Here is a 15684-nt window from a genome sequence, read left to right on the forward strand (position 1 = left end):
CACGGGCTCAATTGTTTATGTTTCTTAGTTGGGGTCCCGATTTTGACGTTTTTCCAGAAAACGACCCGCAAAAAAGTATGTCTAACTTTTGACTTTCGCGCGTACACACCACGCAATTCATTTATTTCTAGGGTAACTTGAAAATTGCAAATATGCACTTTCTCGGCATTTGGGTCTAGCGGTCACCCAAATGTGGCCCAAAAATATTAACTTCGATTCGAAGTTGGCAAAATTTGGGAAAAACTTGAATTCAGGCTACACCAAAGTTTAACCTTTTCAAAAGTTTCAGATTCGCCCAACTCTTGCCAAACTTCTACCCAAGTTTGACACAAAACAAGAAAAGATTTGGGCAACTTTTTAGGCCAACTTTTTAGGCCAACTTTTGCCCAAGTTTAGGGAACTTCTTATTCAAGTTAATATTATTTGGGCCAAACTTGGGCAAGAAGCTAGAGTCAAATGCCGAGTATGTACTAGGATTGGCAAACCGGACGTTCGGTTTTTCATTGATCATTTTTTGAGTTATCAGTGTTTACTATTTCTGAAAAAAAAGGGCCAAAGTATTGTAGAAAAGACCAAAATCATAGGAACTGTCAAAACATCATTGAGCAAAATCTATAACACCCCAAAAACAGGAAGCGTAATAAGAGACAAAGTTTGTAAAATCACCAATTATTTCAGAATAGCTATAGCTATAAAACAGATCAGGGGTGTGCGGCAAGTCTCTAAATTTGCCGAGCCCGGCAAATTCGGCAAATCACTTTTTCCAATATTTGTCGAGCACTGCAAATTCGGCAAATTCGGCAAATTTGCCGTGCCAAACAAACTCCGAAAAATGTGATATTTTTGATGTATTTTGGAGCACCAAAACTACTGAATTCTTAGCACACATTTGGTTTCTGAATAAGTTCCGTATAGTTTGTCTGCTTAAAAATAAAAATAACTCAATTTTGTGTCATTTTTCTAAAATGTTGGAGACAAAATCAATAATTTCGATCAAAATTGTATTTTCAAATGTTTGATGTGTGCGGTAAACGGCAAATTCGGCAAATTTGCCGCACGCCCCTGGTGTGTCCATTAATAAATGATGATAGTTTTTTGTGACATACATATTTCGCTTCCTCAGCGCACACAAATCACAACTCCTCTGCAGCTTGCAGATTAAACTTGCAGAAGAGGAAGAATTCAGACGACACCAACCTGCATGTAAAGATCAAATTGCGATATGCAAACGTCATTCTGTCGGGCCGACCTACTTAAGAGCGCACTTTCTTTTTTTTAAATTTACTGGGTTTCAAGCTAAGTTCCCGACCTGACGAAGAAATCACCACAATTCTAAAGACACAGGGCTTTTCATTTTAAGGCCACATTGGTTTTTCGTCTCAAATTCATGAACAGTTTCATATGTATCATCATCATCCAGAAAATTTGCTTATTCTAAGTCTCCACACAAATTTCAGCGGCGGAACTCAACTCTGACTCCCTGAAAACGAGGTCTGAAATATTTTCAGTGAATAGTTAAACAAGTTTGGAGGCCTGCTATATGTACTTAAAGATAACAAATATAGTGCGTATATTATTTGAACATTTGAACATTATTTGAATTTTTTATTTAAACACCATAACTCCATTTTCATACTTCGGCTGGTGGATGAGTTACTCATCAAAAAATCAGTCAGCAGTATTTCACCGGGACATTTGGGAGACTCACGTTCACCGATGAAATTTGTTTGATTTTTGTTTTTGTAGATGCAGATCTAATTGATTGAATAATGACTTTAACCATACAAGCTGGACAAAGCTGAAATTTGCATTTCCCTGAACATCTGAATTGTCAGAATAATTTTTTGGATTTTCAAACACACAAATCAGAAAACACGAAATTTACACGACCCTTTCTCAAAAAATGATTTCATCTTTCTAGACGGGGTTTCGATAGCTGTTTCTTTTATCGGAAAGACCATCGTTTATAATACATCCATTCATCCGTTTGTATTTTACTTCCCTTTTCATACCGGAGTCGTTCTAATTTCTTCTATTTGGTGATTATAGCCGTAGGTCATTATTGGAATTTTTTTTTAAAAGATTTACTAACATTCCGTTTCAAATTTCAGAAATGAAGATTAGAAAAACTTTGACTCTTTTTGTTGCACTATCTTCCATTTTTTACTTATTTTATTTGGTCAACTCGGTTGTAGAGCAAATTCAACAGTTGGCTAATTTCCTTGAAAGGTGGGTATAACTGTTATGGAAGATTTTTAAAATGACAAATTTCAGCGAAAAAAAAATCGACGCTTCATTTGCTATCAAGTTTTATCATTTTGCGTATGTAGATTACAGGTTAGTGATTCATTTCAATTTAACGAACATCAGAATTCGAAAGTACAAAATATATTGCGTGCCAAAAAAGCAAGCTTCGTTTAAAAAAGGACGATCCTATCTTGAAGCTGAGAGCCAGGTTTACTGCCTGGTGATCCTCCCATAGGGTTGAAATTAAGGCCAAGTCCCGCCCGGGGGACTGTTGCCGAAACTCCAGGCCTCATTGTCTGCTTTTAGACCCCATCCTTAAATTTTAAACAACATTCAGGTATGACTCTCCACGTCTTCGAATTTTCGCTCTCAATCCCTGCATCTCCAAGAAAAATTTCTTATCGGTTGATATATTTTACAAAGGAGTAGAATCTCCTACAAAACTGAAAGTATTCGGAAAGTCCCTAGAAGAATCGTGTCCATCTTCCTATGAACCTGCTAAGCCATGCTTTTATGTGGCTTATACATTTTTCGCAAATCTCAACTTGAATGGTAGATTGGAGAAGGTAACAATCAACTTGGGCGGCAGAAAAGTAAATTTAACTGTCGAGGAAGTTCATAAAAAAGTTGAAAAAGGACTAACAATGTGCGTACTACCTGTTTATTATTACTCTCAATGGCAGAATATTGTGCTGTATATAGAAGCTTGGAGGGCTCACGGAACATCTAGGTTTATTGTTTTCTTCCATTCAGCTACAAAGGATACATGGAAAGTTTTGGAGTATTATAGAAACTTGGTAGGTTAGAAATACACATAGCTCATGAAGACTGGAGTTCCAGGGAATTATCGAAATCCGACCTTGGCCTAATTTCGGAAATCTCCCATCGGAAATTGCCGATAAATATCCAAAAATTGACAACAGTGTGTACATTTTCTCTTATTTTTTGGCTTTGAACCTGTGTATTCTTGACATTAAAACTACTATCGGATCAGTTGCGGATTTTGATGAAGTTATGGTACCTCACAATGGTACAATGTTGGAATATGCATCAAAGGAAATGACTGGAACAAATGTTGGAGCATTATTATTTAAGAATTCCTACGTTTCACTGGAACCCAGCATTTATGACAATGGATTTTCTGGAGTCTTGAAGCCAGTGTTCCTAGATGGTATGGGCCCTCCGAAGGTATGGTTTTTTCGCCTACATGTCTCACAAAAATATGAAGTGTAAAATTATATTTCAGTACGTTTTCAATGCCTCTGTAATTGACATTGGTCAAGTTCATTGGGTTCGAAGTTTCATGGATTCTACAAAACATACTAAAGTTGTGAGTTATTGTGAGCATAAAATTAAATTCAAAAGTATGTTATGTTCACTTTGAGTTCAGTCCGATGGTACACTGTTGCATCATCGTTTTGATGCAAAATGGAAAAGAGGAGAGGAAGTGGAAAAACTGTTCACATACTTCCCTAATAACACTTTAGAGCACGTTGCGAGTATGCAAAAGACTGTGAGTTGTTGTTTTCAACGTGAGGGCTAATGGTAATCTGCATTTTTTTTTCAGGCTATGACAATATTCAATGGATCGCTTCCCTTTTTTTCACTTGATTTAATCAATGGTGTAAACAATTGCGTTCTGCAAATGTAAGTTTGACTCAAAGTATATTTAAAAAATAACCTAATTTTTTTCTCTTCAGGGAAAAACCAAATACTTGTGTAAGTACTGGTGGAATGTGTAGAGATCATATGGATAAAATGGCCGAATGGGTTTATGATAAAACTGAAAACGTTTTTGTATAATTCTGTGAATTTTATTTTTCACTCTTATTGCCAAATAAAAAACAATACAATTTTCTAAGTATAAACTTTGTTAAACATTTAACATGATAAAAATCCGTATTTCAAAACAAATAACGCCTGTTGAACCCTTTGTAAGACTGGCACATTCACCGCCAAACGACACAGGTGTGTTCTATCGCTGTAACTCCTAGGTCAGGCATTTCGGCAAGACGTAAAACCACATTTCAGTGTTTGCCGGAATTCCTGCAAAGCGAACGGCCAGCCAAGCAGCCAACACTATAGTTCGCGAAATGATATCATAGCAGGGGGTGGGCGGCAATTTTTTTTCTGTCGCCAAGTTCTTCAAATCGGCAATTTGCCGGTTTGCCGATTTGCTGGAAATTTTCAAAACTGGCAATTTGTCGTATTGTCCTTTGCGGATTATCAATTTGCCGGAAATGTTTAGAGAAATTTTTTATAAGACGGAAAATGAAACTGTGCCTTTTGAATTTTTTTCTTGTTTTCTTTTAATATTTTCATAGAATTTTCTTCCTTTTCAAAATAGATGTAGGAACATTCACAGGATGCGTACAATTTTGCCAATTGAAATTGATTCATTTTGCCGATTGAGAATTCTGAAATTTCCAAAAAAAAAGTGCAAAAATTTTCGGTAGTTGCCTTTTTTCCGGAAAATTCGGCAAAATTTTCCGGCTTGTCGATTTGCCGGAAATTTCAATTCCGGCAATTTGCCGATTTGTCGAAAAAAAACATCGTTTACCGTCCACCCTCGTATTGCAAAACAAGAGATTTTTTATTTTGAGTTTCTGTAAAGTTTAAATGATAAGGCTTTTCTTTCAATGAATCTGATAATTATGTTATGTTATGCCTCGGATGGGAGTAAAGTCACAATCGCAACAGGGCGATTGACGATAACAGCTGTCGAATGGAGTATGTGTGACTTTAACTACGGCTACATCTCTGTACTTGCACTCGGAATGTGACGAGGGCAAAGAGATTCGGAAATTCTCGAGCGAGACCAACCTAGATATATGGAGAATTCTTGGTAATGTGGGACCGCAAAAAAAATTATTAAAAATTATTTTAAAAAAATATTTTTATTGTAGTTATTGTCTTCCTTTTGACAAAAAAATCGTGCGGCGCATTTGCAATTTAAACTTCAACTTTGTCCAGCTTGGCGGGTAAAATTCCTCATCAGTAAAATTGCAATTTGTAGTATTTTCGAGTGACTATGTACTGTGTGATAAATGCAGGATTCAATAAAATTTTTTGTACGATTTTTTTTCAAATATTGTTGATTTTTCTGTTGATTGTTGTTGATTGTTTGAATTTTCCGAATCAATATTTACGTTCTATTCGAAATACTGAAGTTAATGTCAAACGTTTTTTGAGTAGCGTTTTTGATTTATGTGATTAACGAATGTAGATTATGCACAGTTTATTGAGTTCAAACCGTCTGAAAGAGTCAGGAAAAGATAGGAATCTATAAACTAACTAACTTGCTGATTCGGGGGTCGTCTTCCAATTTACTCGATACAATCTTTGAACCTCCAAACAATCCTCAAACAGCATACCAACGTATTGCAAAACCCTCGAATCCATTCGACATTTGAGTTCAGCGCCTTCACGAAAATCTCTCGATAATGACCATCATATGTGAGTTCCGTTTTGGCTTTTATTTTCCGAATCAACTTAAAATTATATTTTTTTTCCAGTAACTGATCCAGTGTGTCCAGTTTGTGAATTCCCTTCTAATGTGGAACTCCACTTCGGTGGCCTAGTCTGCGGAGCATGTGCTGCTTTCTTCCGGAGAACAGTTTCACTGAACATCCGTTACTTATGTGAAAAGAAAAATCAATGCAAGGGAAAGAGAAAGAATTGCAGAGCTTGTAGATTTGATTATTGTGTGAAAATTGCTGGAATGAAAAGAAACTGTTAGTTTTATAGTTGTTTGCTTGAACTTAACAACAAAAAAAGTTTTTTAGTAGTAAGACAGAGAAAAAATTCAACAAACACCCCAATGTACATATTGAACAGAAGAAAAGATTCCGGAAATGAAGAAGTCGTCAGAGGTATGTTAAAACGTATGTATGTATGTATTTTTAACTCAATAGTTTTCCAGGTTTTGTGACATCAACCCAATCTAAATGGGCACAACATTCGAGAAAGTCATCTATGAGTCCTAACAAAGAAGCTGAAAAAGATGTTAGCAAGATATTGAAAATAAGTCATGGGAGGCTTTTAAAGTATTACATATATCAAATCACACAAGGTAAATGGGTTAATATGGTAATAATAAATTATCTGAAAAATCTATTTATTTATACAATTACAGAATACATTGAATATAAAATCAGTAGAGGAATTTTTGGAAATCACTAGTATTCACAATAAACTAGCAGCTGAAATATGTAAAACTTGTCCTGGAGTCGATCTACTTGATAATGAGGATATTTTGACTATACGGAAATATTTTCAATTTTCCAATGTTTGGATTGAATCTGCATGGAATTATTTGATGTCAGCAGATAAACATGTTCAAATTGATGACTCGGAACTTGACTTGTAAGTGATAACAATATTAGTGTATGTAGTTATTATATGATATTTTCCAGAACACTGCTTAAATTCATTAACCAAGTAAAATCAACGCTGCTTGTCTCACTTTCCCAGCTGAAATTCAATACTATCGAGTTTGCAGCATTCAAATCAATTTGCATCTGGAAATTGGTGTATCATGGGACAAGCCGAGCCATGAAAATTATTGCACAAGAACATTATGAAGGTGTTGCAAAAGCTTTGAACGATTATTATCAGGTATATTCTCAAGGTATAATTAAAAATTTAACTTATACAGATAATTTTAGACTTACACATCTATGAAGAAATCACGCTACTTGCAATTTTGATTTTTGTGAGTTTGATCAGACAAAATATCATAGTTTTATTTGAATTATTTCTAGCAAATTTATCATGACATGGCAAAACTTTATGTGCATTTGGGGCTTCCATTCTAAATTTTTTGAAACTTTTCTGAATCTCAATAAACATTTGAAATGAATTAGCACTCTAAATTTCAAATTCAAAATTCAGCTTTTCAATCAGAAACGTGCCGATTTGAAGCCAATTCATTCCGTAGCGAGATGTATCGAAAGATAGCCGTGCCTTATCGAGTCACACTTGGATCACAGTACAGACAGGGTGGGGGACATGGTTATCTGCATCTATCTCTGAAATAAAAATCGGAACATGACAAGGAAGTATAGCTGGAAGGGATAAAATATGATCAGTTCAATGTAGTCTCAAGGACTTAAAAAAATGTTCCAAAAATTTTTAATGGCGGTTTAAAATTTCAAAAAAAAAAACGCACATTTTAGCTAAAATCTCAAACTTTAGCATGTTAACATGCTAATATGGGCAAAAAAAGTCACATAAAGTTTTCAAAATGGTTAACATTTTTGGGGCAGGTATACATCACAAGGAATTGAACATGTTTTTGAAATATCAACAAATTATATATATATACTCGGCATTTTGCCACAGAGTTCACTCGCACTTCTACAGTCTCCCCTCGCACATCGTCGCACTTCTTCGTACTTTGTCGCTCTTTATTAGGGTTTACGCTTGTCGCTCTAATTTCCCGCGCGCTTCTTCGCTCATTCTCGGAGATTGCCGCAGATTGTCGCAGATCTTCGCGCTTTGTCGCACTCTGCCATAAAACACCAAATTTTCGATCATATTTCGCACTTTGCTGCTTCTATAACTCACGTATACTTGAATGTGGAGTACCGAAACCTGTGACATTGCTTTTTTAGACCCATAATGGAACAAAACTATCGCATTTTGTTATTAGACGTTTTGAGAATAGAATTTCTCCAAAAAATAGTTATGACGATACAAACCTTTCGAAAAAAGACATATTTTCAGCTAAAATCGCTCATTTTGCCAACTTGTTAGTTTTAGTGATTCACCAAAAAATAAGCAACAAAATATTTTAAAATTTGAAAAAAATTGAAAGTCGTCCAGTCACCAGGGATTACAATTTTGACTGTATTATTTCCAGTTACTCAAAAAAGTTTGAGAACGATACCCTTTGTTCTAACTCGACGTGTGTAGAAACCTAAAGACTATCTGGTAATTGGTTTAAAAACAACATTCGATATTACCAAATGTTCTAACGTTTAATTAGTTCGGCATACGACTTTTCTAGAATTTCGATTTTGTCAGAAAAATTAGTAATCTTATTATCTAGGCACCCTTGTATGTATCTGTATGTTGAAGAAATCTCTTTCGGAGAAGCTTTGCAATAACCTATTTAGTACTCGACGAGTGTTGGATGAAATTTCAATTATTTATTTGATTACCTCCTTAGCAACAAAAAACAACCACTTAATACTGTAATTTTGAAGTCGTTTTAAAGTTTGAATAACACTAAATCAACATAGAATAATCAAGACAGCACGGACTTTGTTTCTTCTTGATGCATATTGCATGAAAGTTTTCTCGCGCGCGACCAGTTTAGCTCAACAGGTAAGGATCCCAACTTCAGAATCAAAAATAGCAGTAAGTTCAACTCCCACAGAAAACACAACAGTATGCGATGAGGTGCGAAGAAGTTCGAAGAAGTGCGACGATGAGCGACAGTCAGCGCTGAGATACTGCGGACGCGTCTCCTCTTTTTAATTTTTTTGCTTGGCTCCATCGCACTTCGTCACACATCGTCGCACTTCTACAGTCTCCCCTCGCACTTTGTCAGAGTTCATACAGAGTTCAGATCTTTCTGTGGAAGTGCGAGTGGAGACTGTAGAAGTGCGAGGGAACTCTGTGGCGAAATGCCGAGTATATATATATATATATATATATATATATATATATATATTATAATAGTTAATAATAGTGTTGTTGCGTTACTCGGTTCTATCAATTTGTATTCATTAGGTGTCTCACAGAATTCATACACCGTCGATATTCCCATTAACAGTAAAAGCAGCCTTTGTGCATTATCAATTTCTATAGACAATTGTGTTCATGCTGGGCAAATAAATGGTTGTGCTTTGTGTTATAGTTCAATTTTCGTTGTCAACAGGAAATATCACAAGGCTGTACAGTTGTATGAATTTCTGGAAATTTTTTCAAAAAATAAATTTGTTGAGAACGGTGAACTTGGCTTCATGATTTTGTGAGCTCTCAGGCAAAACGTATTTGGCTGAAACGAAAATCGGCACTTTGAAGCCGTTCCTTGGCAGAAAAATTTACCAGAAACCCCGCTGACTACTTATGGTGCCTAGGCTTAGGCTTAGGCTTAGGCTTAGGCTGAGGTTAGGCTCAGGCTGGGCGGGGCGGTAGAGAAAGAGAGAAACAAGAAATTCCTAGACGAATTGTGTTCAAGCTGATTAAACAACACTCCCGAATAGGGTTTAACGCTGTGTAGTTCGATCTTTTGTGGATAAAATTCGCGAAGAGCACGGAGCTACACTCCTCCAAAATTTATTTAATATGAATGTTACGGCTAAGCGATCGGATCTTCAAGGACTACGTGGTTTTGCTATAGTGGCAGTGCTGGGCTTTCATTTTTATCCAGAAATTGTACCAAATGGGTATCTAGGAGTTGATCAGTGAGTTTTTTGTTCGAAGAGCACTGAAAGCCCCCTTTCCAAAAGTAAAGGATTAATAGATTGACAGCCCTTTTTGCTCAGCTTTCTAAAAAAAAAAATCTAAATTCCAGATTCTTTGTTCTCTCCGGCTTTCTCATGTGCATGCTTCTCAAACGAGTCGAAACACAACCCACCTGTACCCTTATCACCTTATTCTACTCAAAAAGGTTCAAAAGAATCCTCCCACTATATCTCTTCACAATCCTTCTCTCCATGATCTCCCTCTATTCAGTCTTCCCGGACACAATAGCTGAGTTTAACAAAAATTCTGCACTAGGAGCTCTTCTTTTTGTGTCGAACACTGCGAAATCTAAAGAAGACGATTATTTCGTGCAGTTGACCAAGGCAATGGACATTTTCACCCATACATGGAGCTTGTCCGTTGAAGTCCAATTTTATTTTTTGGTTCCTGTGGTATTTCTAGTGGCTTTGAGACTACCAGAGAAACTTCAAGTCGGTTTTTATATAGTTTTAGGTATATTTTTCTCGTTAAGCTAGTTTTAGTAAGATTCCATAGCTTCAGGTATCTGCTCCTACGCATTCTTCTACATCTCTCAGGATTTCATAGCATTCAACAATGTATTTGCAAGAATCTGGCAATTTTTGGTTGGTAAGTCAGTCGGCTACTGTGTAACATTATGTCGCAATTCATGCTTGTCCACAAAATGAAATGACAATGTTGATACAGCTGGTAACATAAAATACGAATAGTACAATTGTTTGACTCCTACGCCTAGGAAAATTTTAGGAAACTGGTAGAATACCATCGCCACTGTCAAGGTCCGTAAGATTTCTCTAAAATCTAAAATTCCCAGATTTTTGATGATTTTTAATGTGACTAGACAAACATAGCTAGGCAAACATGGAAAAAGCTCGGCCAACCAGATCAAACTTTTTTTTCCACGGCTCAAGATTTCATTTGAAAATTCAATCTACATATAAGCTCAAACATTTTTCCTGTGGTACACGAGAATACCGTACTCCTTTGAATTCATGAACCTGTAGGCACAGAAAATCTTATTCCAGGCATGATAGTCTACACCATTGGCCTGCCAAATCCTCAATACCAAGTTATTAATCAAGATATCGAGGAGTGTGAAAACTTAATTGATAGTGAAGAAGTACCTGAAACTCCCTGCAATATGTATTCTTACTTCTTACTATTGGGACTGTTCACCGTCGCCGCCTTTCCTCTGAAGCTTCATCCCCTAATTGTCAGGTACCCTCATAATTATGACGTCACACTTGTTGCGCTAACAACAAATCCCTTATTGGTACTTGTGTATTACATGCCCTCATTTTTATAGTAATTTTTTAAGTTGTGCAAAATAAAAACGTGAACCACACTTTTGTATTTTTAGGCTTAGGAAATAAAATTTCCTAAGCCTAAAGAGGAAAAATGTATATTACGTTTATTTTAATTGGAGAAATTACTTATGTTTAATTTAATTTGAAAATGAGGGCATGTAATACACAAGTACCCCCTTATTCCAGGCCCCTTGTCACAGTTGGAACAGGGTCATTTATTCTAATTTCTGAAGGAAATTTCTTAGTATCAAATAAACTTATATCATACATTGGAGATATATCATATGCCCTTTATCTGCTCCACTGGCCTATCTACTCTTATTGGAAGCTCAATTGGGTTCAATATGATCAATTATTGATTTTTGTGCTGCTTTCCTCTATTATTCTCGCTGTAATCGTCCATGAAACTTTTGAGAAGTGGTATTTAAACTTATCATCTACAAGTGTCGGACTTCTCGTTGTACTGCTATTCGCGTCAAATGTGATTCTGATCGAAAAGGATAAATTTCTCCCACCAGTTGATCGATTCACCTGGAACAATATGACTCCAGAGGAGGCGAACCATCAGTGGAATCTGAGAGATCAGGGAAACCTTCACGTGCCTTATTGCAGGTATGAAAGAGGAGGTCCGTTTGGCTGGTGCAACCACACGGTAGCTATTTAGCAATTTAATATTCTGACGGAAAACCTTATTTAGGGGCTTGCTGGAAAGTATAAGATTGTCGTGATTGGGAATAGTTGGACGGCGAACCAGGGATCCATTATTCATGAGGAATGTGGGAATAAAGCGAGTGGGATTCTACAAGGGAGTATTCCAAGTAAGCCCTCCGCTAACTCCAAAACTTAACTCACTCAAGGAGCATGTAATTTCAGCATGTGAAATCCTATACCCGACCCAGGACAATCTGGCTTGCAAGCAATATTATGACAGTTTTGTAGAAAGAATTCAACAGGAGACGCCAGATTACTTATTTCTAGTTTCCAGGTACATTTATTGACAAAGCTTTCCACACACATTTAATTTTTCATTCCAGATACATATCCGTCGGCGATCCGTTTCCAGCAAACGTTACAAGCTTCGAGGAAGATCCGGTATATCAAATTATGAAATGGCAAATGCTCCGGTTGAGCTCAAGTACAAAAAAGAGGATTTTTATTTTGGATGCCGTGCCAAGAGTGAATACTAAGTTGATTGATAGGATTGCATCTTGGGTGAAGGATGGAGTGGATCCGGTAGAGATTGATGTAAGACTGCATCAAATGACTACATGCTAATTTGGAGCTTTTAACTATATCTGAAAAACTTCAGTCCAGGCTCAGGATTATTGTAGCATTACTTCAAACAACTAGCCACTAGGACTATAACTAGGACTATCTAGGCCTATCTAGGACCATAACAAGAATACCGAGTTACCCCCGCTCAACACTAGTTTCTTCCAGAACCGTCTTGGTCAATCAAAGGATAATCTCATCGACCCAGAAACCTATCAACTAGCACGCAAACGGTATGCAGAACTAGTAAAGGATTTCAAAGGCCGGTGTACCCTCATCGACTTCAACCCCGAGTTCTACAATAACTCTACTGGCACATTCCGGTTATTTGATAGCAAGGGCTTCTCCTACTACACATCGGGAATGCATCTGACACCGCATGGTTTGGAGCATATTCGGCATGTATGGAGGGATGTGTGTAGAAAGATTGAATAGTTGAACGTATATTACTTATTTATTTTTTACAACAAAGTACATACATAAATTCATATATTGCAAGTCGCGGAAAAAGGATTGCGGGATGAGAAAGAGTTTTAGTGAGAATCTTTTTTTCTTTTTTTTTACATTAAAGGAGAGCACCTTTTTATCAGTGCCGAATCGGGGGTGTGCGGCAAATCTCAAAATTTGCCGAGCTCGGCAAATTCGGCAAATCTCTTTTTTCAATATTTGCCGAGAACGGCAAATTCGGCAAATTCGGCAAATTTGCCGTGCTTAATAAACTCGGAAAAATTTGATATTTTTTATGTTTTTTGGAGCACCAAAACTACTGAATTCTTAACACACATCTGGTTTCTGAATAAGTTCCGCGTAGTATGTCTGTTTAAGCATCAAAATAGCTCAATTTTGTGTCATTTTACTACATTTTTGGCTAAAAAATCAATAGTTTTAGTCAAAATTGTACTGTGTGCGGCAAATTTCGAAATTTGCCGAGCTCGGCAAATTCGGCAAATCTACTTTTTTGAAATTTGCCGTGCTCGGCAAATTCGGCAAATTTGCCGAGCTCGGCAAACGGCAAATTCGGCAAATTTGCGGCCCACCCCTGGTGCCGATGTCACGGCGCATTGTAGCAGTTTGATATTCAAGATCAGATTGAAAAAGTTCGTATGAGATCACGTTGAGATCCTTGTCGACAGCGTAGACTCGAGAATCCTCGGCCATGTATCCCAACTAAAATAATTTCGTTAATATTTGTTATGAAATTTTGCCTAAATCTCACCAAACAAAGTGGTCTATCAACATGAGCAACAGTGACAATTTCTCCGCCGGCATAGTGATTAATTCTATTGATTGTGAGTGCAGTTGTAAAAATAAAGCAGTCGCCAATCCAGAATCCCGTCTCCACAGCTTCTGCTTGTTCTCCAATAACCTTAAACGCGTCTTCAATGCCATCTTCGGTCACTTCTGTTGCATTGGCAACTGCTTCAGCGCTGTACTTGAAAACGTAGAATGAATCATCCCCACAAATTGCGACCATCTCTCGGTTGTCACTCCAATAGACGCTCTTGGAAGTGATTTCGATACGACGAACAAGAGCGGCTGATTCCCAATCAAAGAAGCACAAAGAGTCGTTTGATCTGAACAAAGAATAAATAAAAATCAATCTATGGATAATATTTCAGAAACCTCAAGGCAAGAAGTGGTCCACCAGAAATTCCCTCAAGCATCATATCTGAACGAATGGACTTGTGATCCTTGAAGTTCTTCTTTATCTTCACATTGGTGGCAGATTCACGAACAGCAAACATATTTGGATGAGCAGCCCAGACAAACTCGAGTCCCTGTCCGTAATGCCTGATTTTGAGAGCAATTGCATCATACTGTTTATACGTATAAACAATATACTTTCCATCACCACAAGCCATAAAAAAATGCCCATTAGATGAATGAGCAAGGGTTTGCGGAGAGATTTCAGAAGATCCAAGATTTTTTACAGAAAGCGTCAGACGTTCTCCATCTAAAAATTAATTGGGTCAAACTGATGTTAGATTACAACTTATCTTTTTATTTTCAAATGGTATTATTTGAAGTTTTCTTTAAAAGTGGAGTAGTGCTACTGTGGAAAGTGTTAAAAACTACTCCAATATTGCCAAAATAACCGAATATCATAGTAAAACTTTTCACATAAATTTTTGAAATGTTTTTATTTACTTTTCAAAATTTTGGCAATTTGCCAAAACTTTGACCGGAAAGTTTGAAAAATCTTTTTAAAAAAGTTGGAATGATTTATTATGATATTCGGTCGTATAAGTGTATTTAGACAAAATCCCGTCTGGCGCTTTTTAACCCCCTTTTAAAATATTTCCCAAGTTTCGGTACTCCACCTTTAAACAGAAAAACATTTATCCATTACCATAACTTATTGATTAAACATCAGCCTACCATTGGCTTCCTTCTGTTCGAATAAACTTCTCAGGTAGACTGCCTGAATCTCAGATTGAACAGCCCACAAAATCTGTCCGGTGGAATCCATGCTGACGGCGGGGTTCTCAATTGACAATTGTACAGGGTGATCCATAATTATAGTGACAACTTCTCGCGTCTTTAAAATTTGATAGAACTTTTTAAATATAATTAAACCACACAGGTTTTATTTAAAATTTTCTAGAAAACAAGCAATTATATTAATTTTTGAAAATATCTACCTGCGCGACACGGCAGACCCCCTGAAGCAAAAAAAAGTTAACTAAAATGCACAGTTAACTCGAGTTATGCCCATTGAAAAAATATCGAAATCATCAAAAAACAGAAAGTGGATACCTTTTTGACCAGCACTGTATTTCAAAAAATGAAGGGAAATAATACACAAGTACCTTTATATATAAAGAAAGGTGCGGGTAACATAATGTTGAGCAAAATTGCGAAATAATTCATTTTCCCTATAACATAAATTTCCGATAGAAATTGATGGTTTTGCAAACGCGCTCCGTTAAACACTTCTTTTGGCGGGGTATTTAAATATTGATCCTTCGAGGTATATGTATGTATATGCACGGTTTCCTCTGCGTCTCCACTCTCTCGACGATTCACGGTCTTCTCAGCTGGAAACAAAGGGGGGATTGCTGTCTATTGACTCTTTGATCCTTGTCTTGCAACTGTAATCGTAATATTTGCCCACCGGAAAATTTTTTAAAGTTATTCAATTCTTCAGTGAACCATATTGAGCTGAAAACTTATGTAGTAGATTCTGATTTTGGTTGATTGGTTCATAACCTTCATCTGACTTTATGTCTTTGTTTCAAAATTGTTGACTCACTAAAAGAAATTCCATGGACTTGAATGAAGACTGATAAACTCCAAACATATACTAACAAGTGTTTACCTGGGACTTACCTGGAAACATGCACTTTTGTTAATATGCTCTTTTAGTTCGACCTATTTAAGTGTTGTACCTGAATAAAAGTTA

At 36.6% G+C, this 15684-nt stretch overlaps 4 protein-coding genes across 4 annotated transcripts; 3 read left to right on the plus strand and 1 right to left on the minus strand.

Annotated features, from left to right (window-relative positions):
* Nucleotides 1-2113: 2113 nt before the first annotated feature.
* On the plus strand, nucleotides 2114-4050 carry gtnt-19 (Glycosyltransferase family 92 protein; the record flags this gene model as incomplete). Its single annotated transcript, NM_060747.1, has 8 exons — nucleotides 2114-2229; nucleotides 2275-2337; nucleotides 2585-3044; nucleotides 3088-3435; nucleotides 3494-3577; nucleotides 3638-3760; nucleotides 3815-3894; nucleotides 3948-4050. The coding sequence occupies 8 exons, from the start codon at nucleotides 2114-2116 to the stop codon at nucleotides 4048-4050; spliced, it is 1377 nt and encodes a 458-aa protein (NP_493148.1).
* A 1640-nt stretch (nucleotides 4051-5690) lies between these two features.
* Nucleotides 5691-7105, plus strand: nhr-174 (Nuclear hormone receptor family member nhr-174; the record flags this gene model as incomplete). Its single annotated transcript, NM_060748.4, has 7 exons — nucleotides 5691-5703; nucleotides 5763-5981; nucleotides 6033-6119; nucleotides 6170-6336; nucleotides 6383-6612; nucleotides 6663-6864; nucleotides 6915-7105. 7 exons carry the CDS (start codon nucleotides 5691-5693, stop codon nucleotides 6954-6956), a joined length of 960 nt encoding a protein of 319 aa, NP_493149.2. The 3' UTR covers nucleotides 6957-7105.
* A 2438-nt stretch (nucleotides 7106-9543) lies between these two features.
* On the plus strand, nucleotides 9544-12716 carry oac-13 (Acyl_transf_3 domain-containing protein; the record flags this gene model as incomplete). Its single annotated transcript, NM_060749.2, has 9 exons — nucleotides 9544-9662; nucleotides 9773-10176; nucleotides 10225-10311; nucleotides 10728-10920; nucleotides 11196-11661; nucleotides 11707-11827; nucleotides 11883-11994; nucleotides 12044-12254; nucleotides 12450-12716. 9 exons carry the CDS (start codon nucleotides 9544-9546, stop codon nucleotides 12714-12716), a joined length of 1980 nt encoding a protein of 659 aa, NP_493150.2.
* E03H4.8 (COPA/B second beta-propeller domain-containing protein) lies at nucleotides 12717-15155 on the minus strand. Its single transcript, NM_060750.6, has 5 exons — nucleotides 15039-15155; nucleotides 14661-14820; nucleotides 13905-14235; nucleotides 13498-13855; nucleotides 12717-13448 (listed from the first exon to the last, which is right to left on the minus strand). The coding sequence occupies exons 2-5, from the start codon at nucleotides 14794-14796 to the stop codon at nucleotides 13167-13169; spliced, it is 1107 nt and encodes a 368-aa protein (NP_493151.1). The 5' UTR covers nucleotides 14797-14820; nucleotides 15039-15155; the 3' UTR covers nucleotides 12717-13166.
* Nucleotides 15156-15684: the final 529 nt, after the last annotated feature.

The sequence above is a fragment of the Caenorhabditis elegans genome, chromosome I (genome assembly GCF_000002985.6).
Source record: "Caenorhabditis elegans chromosome I".
In the NCBI taxonomy this organism is placed as follows: Eukaryota; Metazoa; Nematoda; class Chromadorea; order Rhabditida; family Rhabditidae; genus Caenorhabditis; species Caenorhabditis elegans.

What these genes read in the sequence shown, in the direction of transcription:
- E03H4.8 (NM_060750.6), bottom strand. Translation starts at nt 14,796, where the DNA reads ATGGATCACCCTGTACAATTGTCAATTGAGAACCCCGCCGTCAGCATG. An exon ending in CGAACAGAAGGAAGCCAATG is followed by an intron (nt 14,236 to 14,660) that starts GTAGGCTGATGT and finishes ATTAATTTTTAG; the next exon opens with ATGGAGAACGTCTGACGCTT. An exon ending in TTGATAGACCACTTTGTTTG is followed by an intron (nt 13,449 to 13,497) that starts GTGAGATTTAGG and finishes AAATTATTTTAG; the next exon opens with TTGGGATACATGGCCGAGGA.